At 38.9% G+C, this 14,234-nt stretch overlaps 1 protein-coding gene across 2 annotated transcripts in view; it reads left to right on the top strand.

Moving 5' to 3' along the window:
• The first annotated feature begins 76 nt into the window (after positions 1–76).
• ndufs1 (NADH:ubiquinone oxidoreductase core subunit S1) overlaps positions 77–14,234 on the top strand; it is a 32,361-nt gene continuing 18,203 nt past the window's right edge. The window contains exons 1-8 of one of the 2 annotated variants that reach the window (XM_008114939.3): positions 77–230; positions 5,926–5,993; positions 6,538–6,629; positions 7,826–7,933; positions 9,278–9,354; positions 9,643–9,724; positions 9,815–9,945; positions 11,246–11,431. In XM_008114939.3, coding sequence (XP_008113146.1) covers positions 5,930–5,993; positions 6,538–6,629; positions 7,826–7,933; positions 9,278–9,354; positions 9,643–9,724; positions 9,815–9,945; positions 11,246–11,431 — 740 coding nt within the window. In that variant the 5' untranslated portion in view covers positions 77–230; positions 5,926–5,929. Of the gene's footprint in view, positions 231–5,925; positions 5,994–6,537; positions 6,630–7,825; positions 7,934–9,277; positions 9,355–9,642; positions 9,725–9,814; positions 9,946–11,245; positions 11,436–14,234 lie in introns of both variants that reach the window. The other variant, XM_062962363.1, reaches the window with a different exon arrangement.

Genomic DNA, 14,234 nt, shown 5'->3' with positions numbered 1-14,234 from the left:
AAGAGAGCCGAGTTCTGAGACAACCTTCGAGGCCACGCCTCCCTTTGAGGGCACCGAGAGTGTCTCCTTGACATGCCCCCCGGATGTGACGTTGTAGGAGCCGGAGATTGCCGAAGTCGTCGCGGAAATTGCCGAAGCCGCCGCCATATTACCGGAGCGGAGCGGAGACCTTCGTGAGGAGGTTTTGTTTTGGGTCCTTGGGGCCAGTGCGGCCCCCGCCTGAGGAGGAGGTAATGCGAGGGAGAAGGGCTTCCGGGCGGGCTGGGCTCCACAACACTGCTGCCTCTCTCCCCTCTTTATCGAGCAACGCAACGCCCTTGACTGGGGTCGTCCGCCTGTCTCCCTCAAGCGTCGTAGCCATAGTTGGAAAGGACTCCTCCCCCCGCCCTTGTCACAGGTGGTATATCCCACTTAGGCCAAGGGATGCTCAATCCCCCCCCCCCCCCCGCCACCCCTTCAGTGGTTGAGTCCGCCCTCTTGTTGCTGCCTGAATTGAAGGGGCGTAGCAGGTTTCCTGGGGGATCCACGTTTCCTGGGTGCATCAGGAGTGTTACTATCAATAGGAAGAAAGAGTACTAATGCAAGACAATTGTGAATAGGAGGCCAAGACCTGCGAGGTGTAAAAATTGTGCCAATGACTGGGGTACAGTCATTTTAATTTATTTTGTTGGCTGTTTTATCCGGGCTTGGCCCCATGTAAGCCGCCCCGAGTCCCTTCGGGGAGATGGAGGTGGGGTACAAAAATAAAGTACAGTAGAGTCTCACTTATCCAACACTTACTTATCCAACGTTCTGGATTATCCAAGGCATTTTTGTAGTCAATGTTTTCAAAACATCGTGATATTTTGGTGCTAAATTTGTAAATACAGTAATTACTACATAGCATTACTGCATATTGAACTACTTTTTCTGTCAAATTTGTTGTATAACATGATGTTTTGGTGCTTAATTTGTAAAACCATAACCTAATTTGATGTTTAATAGGCTTTTCCTTAATCCCTCCTTATTATCCAACATATTCACTTATCCGAAGTTCTGCCGGCCCGTTTTTGTTGGATAAGTGAGACTCTACTGTATTATTATTATTATTATTATTATTATTACAGTAGCACCACTTAGCCCCCCTCTACACTGTTCTTATATTCCAGGATCTGATCCAAGATTATCTGCGTTGAACTGGATTATATGAGTTTCCACTGCCAGATAATCTGGGATAATTATTTATTTTACTTTATTTATCAAAGATATTTCTAGACTGCCTTTCTCCACAAGAGGGCCCAAGGTGGCTTACAACATATAAACCATACAATACAAATTTAAAATATGATTAACAAAGTTAAAATCTAGATAAAATCGTATCTTCATTATACTCTAGAGTCTCATTTATCCAACATTCTGTCTGCCTCCCACCCGGATCCACAGCTGTTTCTCTAGGCAGCAAGGTGCAGCGGGCCAACAACACAAGTGCAGCTACACTCCCAAACAAGTGGCAGACTTGTTGTAAAACATAATGTTTTGGTGCATAATTTGTAAAATTATAATTTAATTTGACATTTAATCCCTCCTTATTTTTTGTGTGTGTCAGGAGCGACTTGAGAAACTGCAAGTCGCTCCTGGTGTGAGAGAATTGGCCATCTGCAAGGACGTTGCCCAGGGGACGCCCGGGTGTTTTTACCATCCTTGTGGGAAGCTTCTTTCATGTCCCTGCATGGAGCTGGAGCTGATAGAGGGAGCTCATCCGCGCTCTCACCGGGTTAGATTCGAACCTGTCAGCCTTCAGGGTCAGCAATCCAACCTTCAAGTCATAAGGCTTTAACCCACTACGCCACCAGGGGCTCCATCCCTCCTTATGTTGGATCATCTCTCCTTATAATCCAAAATTTTTGCTTATCCAACATGTTCTGCCAGTCCATTTATGTTGAATAAGTGAGACTCTACTGTATGTTGGAAATTACAACCTCCTTCAAGCCTTCTCTAGTAATTTGTTTATTTATAATTCTATTGCTTACTTATTTTATCTATGTTCTGGTTTGCAGCTTTCTTTCCTTGCTCAATGTTTTTTCCTGAGAAGTGGGAGGGGCTGCAGACTACGTGATCTGCTCAGGGACAAGCACAGACTGTCCATTTTTCAAATTTTGTTTCAAATGCAATCCTACATTTTATTTATTACCCATGTCTCCTGATGGCTTGAGGCAGGGTAAAACATAGTCCAAAATGAATTGTCAAAAGCTTTTATGGGAATCACTGGGTTGCTGTGAGTTTTCTGGGCTGTATGGCCATGTTCCGGAAGCATTCTCTCCTGATGTTTCGCTTGCATCTATGGCAGGCATCCTCAGAGGTTATGAGGTATGTTGGAAACTAGGCAAGTGGGGGTTATATATTTGGGGAATGTTCAGAGTTGGAAAAATAACTCCTGTCTGTTGGAGGCAGGTGTGAATGTTCCAATTGGCGATCTTGATTATAAGCATTGAATAGCCTTTTGGCTTCAAGATTTGGCTGTTTACTGCCTGAGGGAATCCTTTGTTGGGAGGTATTAGCTGGCCCTGATTGTTTCTTGTCTGTTTTCAGAGTGTTGCTCTTTATTTACTGCCCTGATTTTAAAGTTTTTTTTTTTAATACTGGTAGCCAGATTTTGTTCATTTTCATGGTTTCCTCCTTTATGTTAAAATTGTCCACATGCTTGTGGATTTCAGTGCCTTCTCTGTTCAGGTGAAATGTCAGGAGAGAATGCTTCTGGAACATGGCCATACAGCCCGGAAAACTCACAGCAACCCAAAGTCTAAAATATATAAACTCAAAGTATATAATAAATTGAGTAGATAAAAACACAAAAATATTTTTAAAACTTGCACCAAACACAGATACAGAATTGGCATATAGTTGCAACAGAGTATAAATGAAAAATAACACTAATTATAACTTAAAAAATGGAAATAAAATTTTGATTACGAAATTGATGATTGGTACAAATCACCAATTTGCAATAAACCGACTTGTGTAATAAAATGTAAAAAGGGATTAATGAAAAGAAAGGAATAAAACCAAATCATCATACACTAGCATTTTGAATAAGAGGTCAATATAAGAATCATTAATATTATGGATGAATATATGTCTCATGGGTGGTGGGTGCATGTGGAGATTACATGTATAAAACATATGATCCATTGTTAAACAGATTTACTGGATGTTTTGTGTTAATGTTAGTTGTGTGTGGTTTTTAAAATTTATAATTTTAAAAACTGGAAAAAACAACTCATGATTGATAGTTGACTGGGTCACTCCCACTGGAAGAGACTGGTCTTCAAATATGTTTTAAATTCTCATTAAACCTCCGTGTTGAAGTCGAAGCCCATGATGTGTATTAAGTGTTGGGTGATAAAAATCTCATTTCTTGATGAGCTCAGTGATTTAAAATGAGAGTCTCTGAAGTCTTTCTCCCTCTTCAGAAAGCAGTACCTCAGATCAGCTGCAGGTTGCCTTGAAAGACTCAGTTTACTGCCCACTAATGAAACACTCAGATGTAAACTCCAGTGAATTCAGTCAGACTTACTTCTAAGAAGTGTGTTTGGGATTGCAGTTTAAACTGTCTTGCAAGTTTTGCCATTTTAATGTCAGGCTCCTTTATTGGCTTGCATAGAGACTAATTTGTTTGTTTTATGTGGCAGAAGACCATTCCATAGCATCATCTGTTATCATAACTGTGCAATATATTTTGCACAGGTTGGGTATCCATTATCTGAAATGTTTGGGAGCAGGAGTGTTCCATATTTTGAATTTTTTTCCAGATTTTAAAATACTTGAATATTCATAATGAGATACCTTGGAGATGAGGTCCAAATCTAAACATAATATTCATTTAGGTTTGATTTGCTCCTTATAGTCATAGCCCGAAGGTAATTTTATGCACCATATTTTAAAATCATTTTGTGCATGGAAATATTCTGGATATGGAATCTACAAAAAAGCAAAGGTATTACTATATCAAATACCAACATACACAATCTTGGAGAATTTTGGAATTCCAGATAAGGGATGCTCAGTTTCTACAACAATTCCTCCACTTCAGTGGGTTTCACACCTGAGGGTTTGATTATTCATGAACTTGTGCTATTCACATGGCAGCCTTATCCCGAGGAGGTGAACAGGAGAGCTGTCCAGAAGACAGGTGTGCTGCATGTTTCTGTTTCACCCAGTAGCCTTTCTTTGGACAAAAAAGACATTCAGAACATGGATGATGAAGGGCCAGCCTTATGCACAACTTCATTCATTGTGTGGATGTGGCTCATCTTCCTTCGCCTACAGGCCATGGAAGTTTCTTTTGCCGTGGCAAGTGGGGACAGGGGACGGGACAAACGGTATATAGGAAAAGGAGGAAGGATGCAATCTGCTAGGTAAGCAACATTTCAGGTGTCAGGAGGCTGGTGCCTACCCCTCTTCCTGTTATTGCATGTTCCTGTTCTCGATATCTCTCTTCCTTTGCCCAGGTTTAAAAAAAGATGCACATGGCATGCAGGAAGAGGAAATGTAACTGGGATCTGCAGGAAAAGTGAAGTAGTATTTGTGGCCAGATCCTCCTCCTCCTCCCCCTCTTCCTCCCCCCCTCCTCCCCTCCCTTCTGGGACCACAGTGGTGGTGTCCCATTTCCCTCTAGAGATATTTGCAGTTTTCCCACTTACACAAGGAAGCTGTGCCTATAAATCCCCACAAAAGTGGATAACGGTATTAGACCAAAAAGTCAAACTCAGCCCCACTTCAGTAATATCTTATGTATTTTGCCCTGGCAAGGAAATCTATCTCTGAGATATTTGCTATTCATCTGGAATATTGGTTTCCTGTGGTAACTCCTAAGGAATATTTCATGCTAAGCAGCACCTTGGGCATGTGCCATTGATATTTTTGCCATTATTTTTGTGAGATGACAAATGTTGCTAAGAATTTTTTCCAACTTTCTGGGACATGCAGATCTTAGCATGTACAACATTCAACGGTGCTTGACTACTGATTGGGATTACTATCTATGTTTTAAGTTATTTTAACTTTTGTAAGATGTGTTATTATACTGTAATTTTATTGTGTTACTGTTTTTATTGATGTAATACTGTTTTGGGCTTGTCCCGGTGTAAGCTGCCCTGAGTCTTTCGGGAGATAGAATGGGGTATAAATAAAGTTTATTATTATTATTATTATTATTGTTGTTGTTGTTATTACTGTATTTTACTTAACATGTTTATACATTACCAACACTTGTTATGACTAAATCATGCTGCATTTTAAAGCTTTTTTTAAAAAACTTTTTGGGACAACAGAAATAATGAAATCTAATTTCATCTGCTTAAATATTCCTGACAGTACTTGTGATTATGTAAAGTTATGGAATATAGCAGAGTGAAAAGTGGTACAGATGATGTTGCAAGCTGCAAATGAAGTAAATTTGTAAATGTTGCAAATTGTAGTCAGTGGCTGGAATCTAGAGAATATAGTACATGAACAATCTGGACTATTATCACTTTCGGTTCCTTTTGGATTCTTAAAATTGTGATTCTTAAAATTGGCCTTCCAGAAAGACTGTATTTTGTTTAGCATCTTGTTTAAATAATGCAGACCCTAAAGTAGTAATAGTGCTTCCTGGAGTCACTGAGCAGTAAATCAATATAAAATGCCATGGTAAACATGTCTTGAAAGGGGTGACAACAGAATTTCTTCTTCAAAAAATAGATAGGATCATTTTATGAAATATTCTGTGAATATGGTGGTACAAAGTGACGGAAAGGTGAAATAATAATGCCAGAGCTAAACATTGCATGTATGACATGAAGGCAAGAAAGCCAATGCACCTAAATAATGATGAGAATGTTTGATGATATCTTCTTCGAGAGCTTCCTGAATCTCATCTTGGAGCTAAATATATACATTTATTTTCAGCATCATGTTACGCCTTCCTGCTGTTCGCAAGGCCTTGGCAGGTGCCACTTACTCTGCTCAGGGATGTGGTGAGTTGACCCTTTTCCTAGAGCTTGTGTGTAATAAACCTCATGCTCCGCTGGTTTTTTAGAAATGTAACTTTCATTACTGTGTTAGTGATTCACCGGTATTGCCTTAACAACCATGAGGCTGATCATGGGAATTATCTGAATAGCTATACATCTTTAATGTTTGAAACAAAATGGAACGGTCAGATCAGGATCCAGGATTCCATTGGTTGGCTATGTTAAAAAAAGTTGGAAATAGTAGGTCTTGTTTGTAACTTGGGGACTACCTATACTATGATAGACTAAATCAGTAGCATGTTGCATTTCAGTTGACTTGTTATGAAGACACTGATAATTGTGAAATGTCTGTATCAAGATGACTGACAACATAAATATAAATGAAGGTGAAGGGTTTTTGGGCAGAGGGGAGCTACAGTATGAGTTTGAACTATTTACCCATTACATTGTTAAAGTGTATTGCTACCTAGTATCAATGAATTAGAAATATTTAATGTAACTTTGAGCAATAAGTAAATTCTGTTTATTTTATTTCCGTTTCCCATAGTGCGCACAACAGCTACTGCAGCCAGCAACCTGATAGAGGTTTTTGTTGATGGACAACCTGTGTTGGTACCACCAGGTACCACAGTACTTCAGGTAGAATGAATTTGAGCACTACAGTCCCTTTCTAGCTCATCCCAGATTTTTGCAGTAGTTCTTTTTGCATCCTTTTAAGCATAGATCACTGTTTCTATCTTAGCAATGACTTGTTTCATTCTAAGCAATTAGTATGACAAAAAGAAGGATTGTATGAAAATAAGCTTATTCGTGTGTATAAGTTTATTCCCCACTTGGATAATTTGTTGAATGAAATTGGGGGCTACGTTGCTGTTGTGTTTCTCAATACCTGTCAAAATTCATGGAGTTATCACCTTTATATTTTGTTCTGGGTCTTTGTTTCCCACTATACACTATTCTGAGATTTTACTGAGATATTTAGAACAGAACTCTTGATGTTTTGTACAGAGAGTGCCTCTACTGTAAACTGTTTGCAACAGCTCATGCCTCTCTTGCTGTATAACTGATGACTCATAATACTGCATTTGCAGTACTTCTGCCACTGTTAGCCTGCAGGGTGGAAAGATTTCACACAGTGGTAGCCAGGCCTTTCAGAGCTGAATATTTCTGGGCTAGTCACTGAACAGGAGATAGAATTGAATTGCTGGAGACAACGGAGACCGCAGGAATGCAGCTTGTAGAGTGGCAGATGAGGCTAACATAAGTTTTTTACTTAGCAAAAACTCATATTTTGCCAAGTCATCATATATATTCATTATGCTAGAGTGAGCCAAAAATTAATGGGATGCCAGCACCTAAGTCTCCTGGTCTACTGCATTGACCCACTTTCTGTTTTGCTGTATTATCTTGCAGTTCTGCTGATACTGGGAAATAGAAATATAATCTGATGTTACAGAAGCACACAGACAGGGAAAATCCAGTACTTCTGTACAAGTTGTTTTCTCTGGGTTAAAATTCCATATAGGACAGGACTCTGAGAAGTCTTTGGTTGGGGAAAATTAATTAGTATATCTTATGCTTTTACTTTCACGTCCTTTCATTGTTTAAACTCTTCAGTGCCAGCTGTAGTATTCTTTAAGAGTATACTGGAGTTTTTTCCTCTCATTTTTTTCAGCAGATTGTATTTTAGTTTTGCAAACTGCACAAACAACATGATCTGAGAAGAACACTACGGATGGCTCTTAAAGTTTTTGAATTGATGACATTTGACTAGAAGGAAACTTCAAAACACATGCTTTATTTAGCACACCCTCATTGTTTTCTTTTTCCTTTAGGCTTGTGAAAAAGTTGGGATGCAGATCCCCCGTTTTTGCTACCATGACCGATTGTCAGTGGCCGGAAACTGCAGAATGTGTCTTGTGGAGATAGAGAAGGCCCCCAAGGTTATTAAATTATAAACTTTTGACAAAATCATTGTTGTCTAGAAGTGTGGAGATCTGTAATTATGTGGCATAACTAATCACAAAATTGTGGACATGTAAATAAGAACATTCATACATTTACTGCTTTGGGAAATTGTTCTAAATATTGGGACTACTTAAATTATAATTATAATCCTTCATTGTGTCTTCTCTTACATGTTCTGTATCCTTTCAAAAACACTGTCAGAAAAGCTAATGTGACCTCAGAGTTGCATTTCTGTGAGAAGTATTAATTCTTTGACTATGCTTGTTTAAAATATGTCAAAGATACGTTGGCTTAATCTCTTCAGTGTTGATCAATTAAGACTTTATTATGGCTGATGTCTTCAGTAGTTAATGATGCAAGGAGGATGTGTTTTCGTGAACATGCATTTTCCTACACAAAACAGGCAATAATAATAATAATAATAATAATTATTATTATTATTATTATTATTATTGTACCCTGCCTCCATCTCCCCGAAGGGACTCAGGATAGCTTACATGGGGCCAAGCCCAGGTAAAAACAACAAACCAAAGTAAAACACATCAAAAGTACAGGCAGAAGCAAGTTGCCTGCAACCACTGGTCCTCACAACTACACAAACACAACAAATATTCTTCGCTTTACTGGAGAATTCACTTAACCATCATGATGCTGACAGACCTAGTTTATTTATTCTTGTTTTGAAGCCTTCTTAGCTAGTAGCCATTGCCATGTTTTCATATTTCTATAACTTCTGTATTGTGTAATGATGTACGTTTCTGAAATATTGAATCCACCTCTTGGTTGACCAACAACTTTAGTCTTAAGGGAATGGGAACAATCTATCCAACCTCTTCCCATATTTTAACTGTTATGTATTTATAAAGTGCATATAATGTGCTAAGCACTGTACAGATATGTCAAGGAAACGATCCTACCCACAGGCCTAATATCAGATAGACATCATGCAAAAAGAGAAAAGAATGTAAATATGAGAGGAGAGCTAATATTGGAACAGCTGCTTTATTACTAAGTAGTAGATGTGGTCCCACTTTGTCCTCTATTTTAAGAGCCATAACTGCTTTTGAGTTGTCATGGTCAAAATACTCCAGCCCGTGATCATTTTTAGCCGTTGCGTTCTGCAACTTTCCCAGCACTTTGTTTTTGCCGTGGCATGCTCAGAAACTTCCAATGTTACACCAGAGTAATTTGTACAAAGGTCCCAATATATTGTCTATGTCGTGTTTATAATACAGGACCATTTAAGTATTAATGCTGTGCCACTGTGATTCATACATCTGCAAACTGGTAATGGCTATCTCTTTCTAATGGTTTTGTAGCCAGTAGCTGCTTGTGCCATGCCAGTGATGAAGGGTTGGAACATTCTGACAAATTCTGAGAAGTCCAGGAAAGCAAGGTAAGCCATATCTGATCATACAGACCTTGCAATAAAGTTATTAGCATATCTACTCAGAAGTGAGTTTGCTATGCCTTTGTTCCATGTCTTCAGCATTAGAATAGTTGGCCAATCAGGTATGTGTTTTCAATTATGAAAGTTCTAATGGAAAGAGAATATAAAATCATTCCTAAAACATGTACTGAAAAAAATGTATTGCTTTCACTGATTATACTAGGCTTATACTGTGTTTCTAGCATGTTAAGTGTCAAATAGCTTGATACTTCCTTTCTTGTTGACTTTTAACAGAGAAGGTGTAATGGAGTTCTTATTGGCAAACCATCCGTTGGATTGCCCCATCTGTGATCAGGGAGGGGAATGTGACCTTCAGGTAGAATATTTATTCTAGTATTTTAATGCCATTTAAAAAGAAACTTTGCTTCTCAGTCAGCCAATTAATGCATTGCTTACTTGTCACTAGGACCAGTCAATGATGTTTGGCAGTGATAGGAGCAGATTCCTGGAAACCAAACGTGCGGTTGAAGACAAGAATCTTGGCCCACTAGTGAAAACGATTATGACCCGGTGTATACAGTGCACCCGGTGCATCAGGTAACTCCTCTTCTATCTCATACACCAGCCACATTGTATTCACTTTTATTGTGTGACTAAGAAAGTTCACCACTCTGCATTAGTAGTATCGTATTTGTATGCAATTTATATCTGAGTATGTGTGCTGCTGACCTGTTGTTATTTCAGACACCTCATAGCATGCAGTGAAAGAACCCTACTCTGAACAGTATAAAATGCTCCTGGTTGTGAACTATGAAAAATTAGATAACAGAAGTATTATTGAATGTCATGGAATCTGTGCAGAGATGGTAAAAGACAGTTGAGAACAATAGTGTCTCATATCATATCCAACGAAGAGTTGCTCACCTCTAAAATCTATGCATTTGTTCCCTTATGCAAATGCAATTCCCTTGATTATGCCTATTTCTGATGGTGTGGACAACTGCAGTGGAGCGCTTTTTACCCGTGTAGTGGTAGGATACACTTTCAGCTGAAAATCAACTTCAAAAGTACCCAGAAGTCTATTTCTGATGTATATTTCCAAACATCTTAGTCAATTTTGTCTACAAAATAAGATATGTTTAAATTTAAATTTTACTACCCCACTCTAGGATGCACTATTTAGTATTTCAAGCAATGTTTTTATCTCAAGATCTTTATAAAAATCTGGGGGGGGGGGTAGGTCTATTGGCTTTAAGGATTTGTAAAGGGGGCTTTAGGGACTACAATTGGACTACAAATGATTAGCAAGAGTGTAAAGTGGGATGCGGCAGGCAGGTAATCTAAAGCAGTGGTTCTCAACCTGTGGGTCCCCAAATGTTTTGGCCTTCAACTCTCAGAAATCCTAACAGCTGGTAAACTGGCTGGAATTTCTTGGAGTTGTAGGCCAAAACACATGGGGACCCACAGGTTGAGAACCACTTATCTAAAGCAAAGAAATGCCTGATAACTAATGGTATCTTCCTTCTGTGGGCAGTGTCTCATACAGGAGGTCTGCCCCCAACTTCTCTATTTGGGCTGTCTGTTTATGAGAACTGCATCCTCCCTCTGCCCCCCTCTCCCCAATCAGTGAGATGTTTTGCCCACTGTATCTCTCTGGTTTTAGATGATATTTCAGCTTTCTATTTCCCAAATGTGGGTATATTTATCCACAAGCTATTATAGTTGTCTTTTACTCAGCAGCTGGATCTGGACAAGTTGGTATCAATACAAGAGGTCTGTGTTACCCATACTACATTTGGGTTTTCTGGTGAAATTCAGAAGTTACTCCTCTTAAAATGCACCAACTTCTAAAAAGTGCTATTTCAGGTATTACCAAAGTTATGTATTATTTTAACAGGTTTGCAAGTGAGATTGCAGGGGTTGATGATCTAGGAACCACAGGCAGAGGAAATGAGATGCAAGTTGGCACTTACATTGAAAAAATGTTCATGTCTGAATTATCAGGAAATATAATTGACATTTGTCCAGTCGGTGCCCTTACCTCCAAGCCGTATGCCTTTACTGCTCGACCTTGGGAGACAAGGCAAGTATCTTCACGTATTGCATTAAATGCAATCTTTTGTATATCATTATTTGCCATATATGAATATTAGTTGAAGTTATTTCTTCCCCCTTGGATCTTGTACAGCATTATATTCTTTTAGCTATCTGGAAGATCGCAAAATCTTATAATGAGCTGATTCATAAGATACCATATGGCTCCATATCTTCGGAGAATATATTCTTGAACTTATTGTGGAAGCAGGAAATAATAGCAAACCCTATTGAAATGAAAAATATCTGCTGGGGTTACTATACTTGTCCTAGGGGGGAGCTGCGCATGCGTCAACGAGAGTAGACGTGCCTAATTGCTCTCCTAACTATAAAGGCAATTAAAGCCTCAAAAAGCCCATAAAGGGTCATAAATCTCTCCTTAACTGGAGTCCGGATCAAAGGAGAAAAGAGAGAAGGCTGGGAGGTCACAATCAAAGGTGACTGAAGCCATAAATCTCAGAATCCAAACAGAAGTTCGGACAACTGTGAGTATGGCGGACAGAAAGGAGAAGGAAGGGGAGGAAGAAAAATTGAACAAAATTATAACTACATTGGAACATCTTAAATTAAACATGGAGATTTTAAGACAGGGAAATGAGCAGACAAGAGAGCAAATCACACAAATTAATAGCAAACTCGGGCTGATAGAGAATAAAGTGGAAGAATGCCAAGAAAAGTTTAAGGAGGCAGCAGCGGAGATCAGAAGACAAAAAGGTGAATTAATCACTCTGAGAGACATTAATAGAAAACTTCTAGATAAAGTTGCTGACCTCGAGGACAGATCCCGAAGAGCCAATCTGCGTTTGAGAGCAGCAGGAGAGAGTCTTCAGATAAAGGAGAATCTGAAGGGAGTTATAGCTGAGTGGCTTGCAACAAATGCTCAGGTCCCATCGCAAGGAATCGAGAGGATACATTGGGCTTTCAGAGGAGGCAGGAAACCCAAGGATATTTTGATACGGTTCACAAGGGAGGCTGAAAGGGACATTGTTTATCGAAAATTGAGGAAAATGAAGAACCTGACCTTGGCTGGCAGTAAAGTATGGCCACTCCTGGATTTATCTTCAGAGACATTGGGAAAGAGAGCAGAAATGAGGGAAATTACAGGAACTTTGGAAAGGAAAGGACAACGTTATACCTGGGCTTTTCCAGCCACCCTAATTGTATATAAAGACAATAAATTATATAAAGCTTCCGACTTGGAAAGTGGGAGGAAAATGCTTAAACAGTTAAAACTGGATACAGACGGAAAAGAAACAGACGGTCTGGAGGAGGAATCAGATAAGACCAAGGACAAGCCGACTGGACAAGAAGCATCGAGGGAGCTGGAGACTGCAGAGAGAGGCGGACCAACAGAGACAGACTTACTTCAGAGTCTATTTGCAATGGGAGATCCAAAGGACAGGGAAGAAAAGAGAACTTTAAGGAATTTGAAGGACCTGGATTTAGAACAAATTAAATCTATAGAAAAACAATTAAGAGATCTTAAAAAACAGAAAATTAGAGAGGAGAATAGAAGAATTGAAACGAGATCTAGTACAGAGACTTAAGAATGAACAGCCTAACATTTGTGGAATAATGAAATTTGGACAAATGGGGTTAAAGGGGTAAAAGATGATGCAGGAGGGGAGAGCAGTGGATGGCAACGCAGTCACCGGTGGGAGGGAGTCTGGGAATGGAAGAGAACAAAGGGAAAACTCTTTCAGGTCTCCCTCTGATGGGAGGAGGGAGAGGTCTGGACTCTGGGGGGCATGGGGGAGGATGGGAAGACAAGCAGACAGGGGAAAGAAACTACAGGAGGGTAAATGCAAATAATACCTGGTTATGGGTGAAGTAGTAATAATGTCTCATAATGTTAATGGTTTATCAACTCCACAAAGAAGGGCAAAAGTTATGAAAATGGTAAAGGATTATAAAGTTGGCATTCTGCTTTTACAAGAATGTCATAAGAGAAAGGACCATACTCCATTATTTAATGATAGGATTTGGGGACAGGTGTATGAATCGAGAGGTTCAAATAGAGCACGGGGTGTGGCAATTTTAATTAAAAATACAATAGACTTCCAAGTGGAAATGGTAAAAAGGGATTCAGATGGGAGATGGGTAATGATTAAAGGGAAAATTGAAAAAATTAGAATCACTTTAGTGTGTATATATGCCCCAAACAAAAATCAAAAAAAGTATTTAAAAAAGCTATTTGGGGAAATTGATAAGTTTGCACAAGGAGAAGTGTATTGTGCAGGAGATTATAACCTGGAATTGGTAACAACAAGGCAAAATAGTAATAGAAAGTTAAATATAAGGGAATACAACATGAATGATTTATTAGAAGGGGAACCAGAGAATAATAGATGGACATATTACTCGGGAAGACATGACACATATAGCAAAATAGATTATATTCTGGGGAAAAATACAAACCAATCAGTGATTCTAGAAGCAAAAACACTTCCAATACATTTATCGGATCATGCACCATTAAGAGTAAAAGTAAAATTAGAAATAGAAAGAAAAGAAAGAACCTGGAGATATAACACAGTTTTAAACAGTAGAGAGGAAGAATATGAAACAATTAGGAAAGAAATAAATAAGTATTTTGAGACCAATGACAATGGACAAGTAACTAAAGATATAATTTGGGATGCAAGTAAGGCAGTGATAAGGGGTCACTGTATAAGTTTAGAGGTAAATCTTAGAAGAAGATGGAGGAATGAACAGGATAAGAGAATAAAAGAAATAGAAACCCTGCAAGACAAACATAAAAGGACTAAGGATAGACAGATTTGGAGAGAGCT

The sequence above is a fragment of the Anolis carolinensis genome, chromosome 1 (genome assembly GCF_035594765.1).
Source record: "Anolis carolinensis isolate JA03-04 chromosome 1, rAnoCar3.1.pri, whole genome shotgun sequence".
In the NCBI taxonomy this organism is placed as follows: Eukaryota; Metazoa; Chordata; class Lepidosauria; order Squamata; family Dactyloidae; genus Anolis; species Anolis carolinensis.
This window is presented reverse-complemented; position numbering and strand designations above follow the sequence as displayed.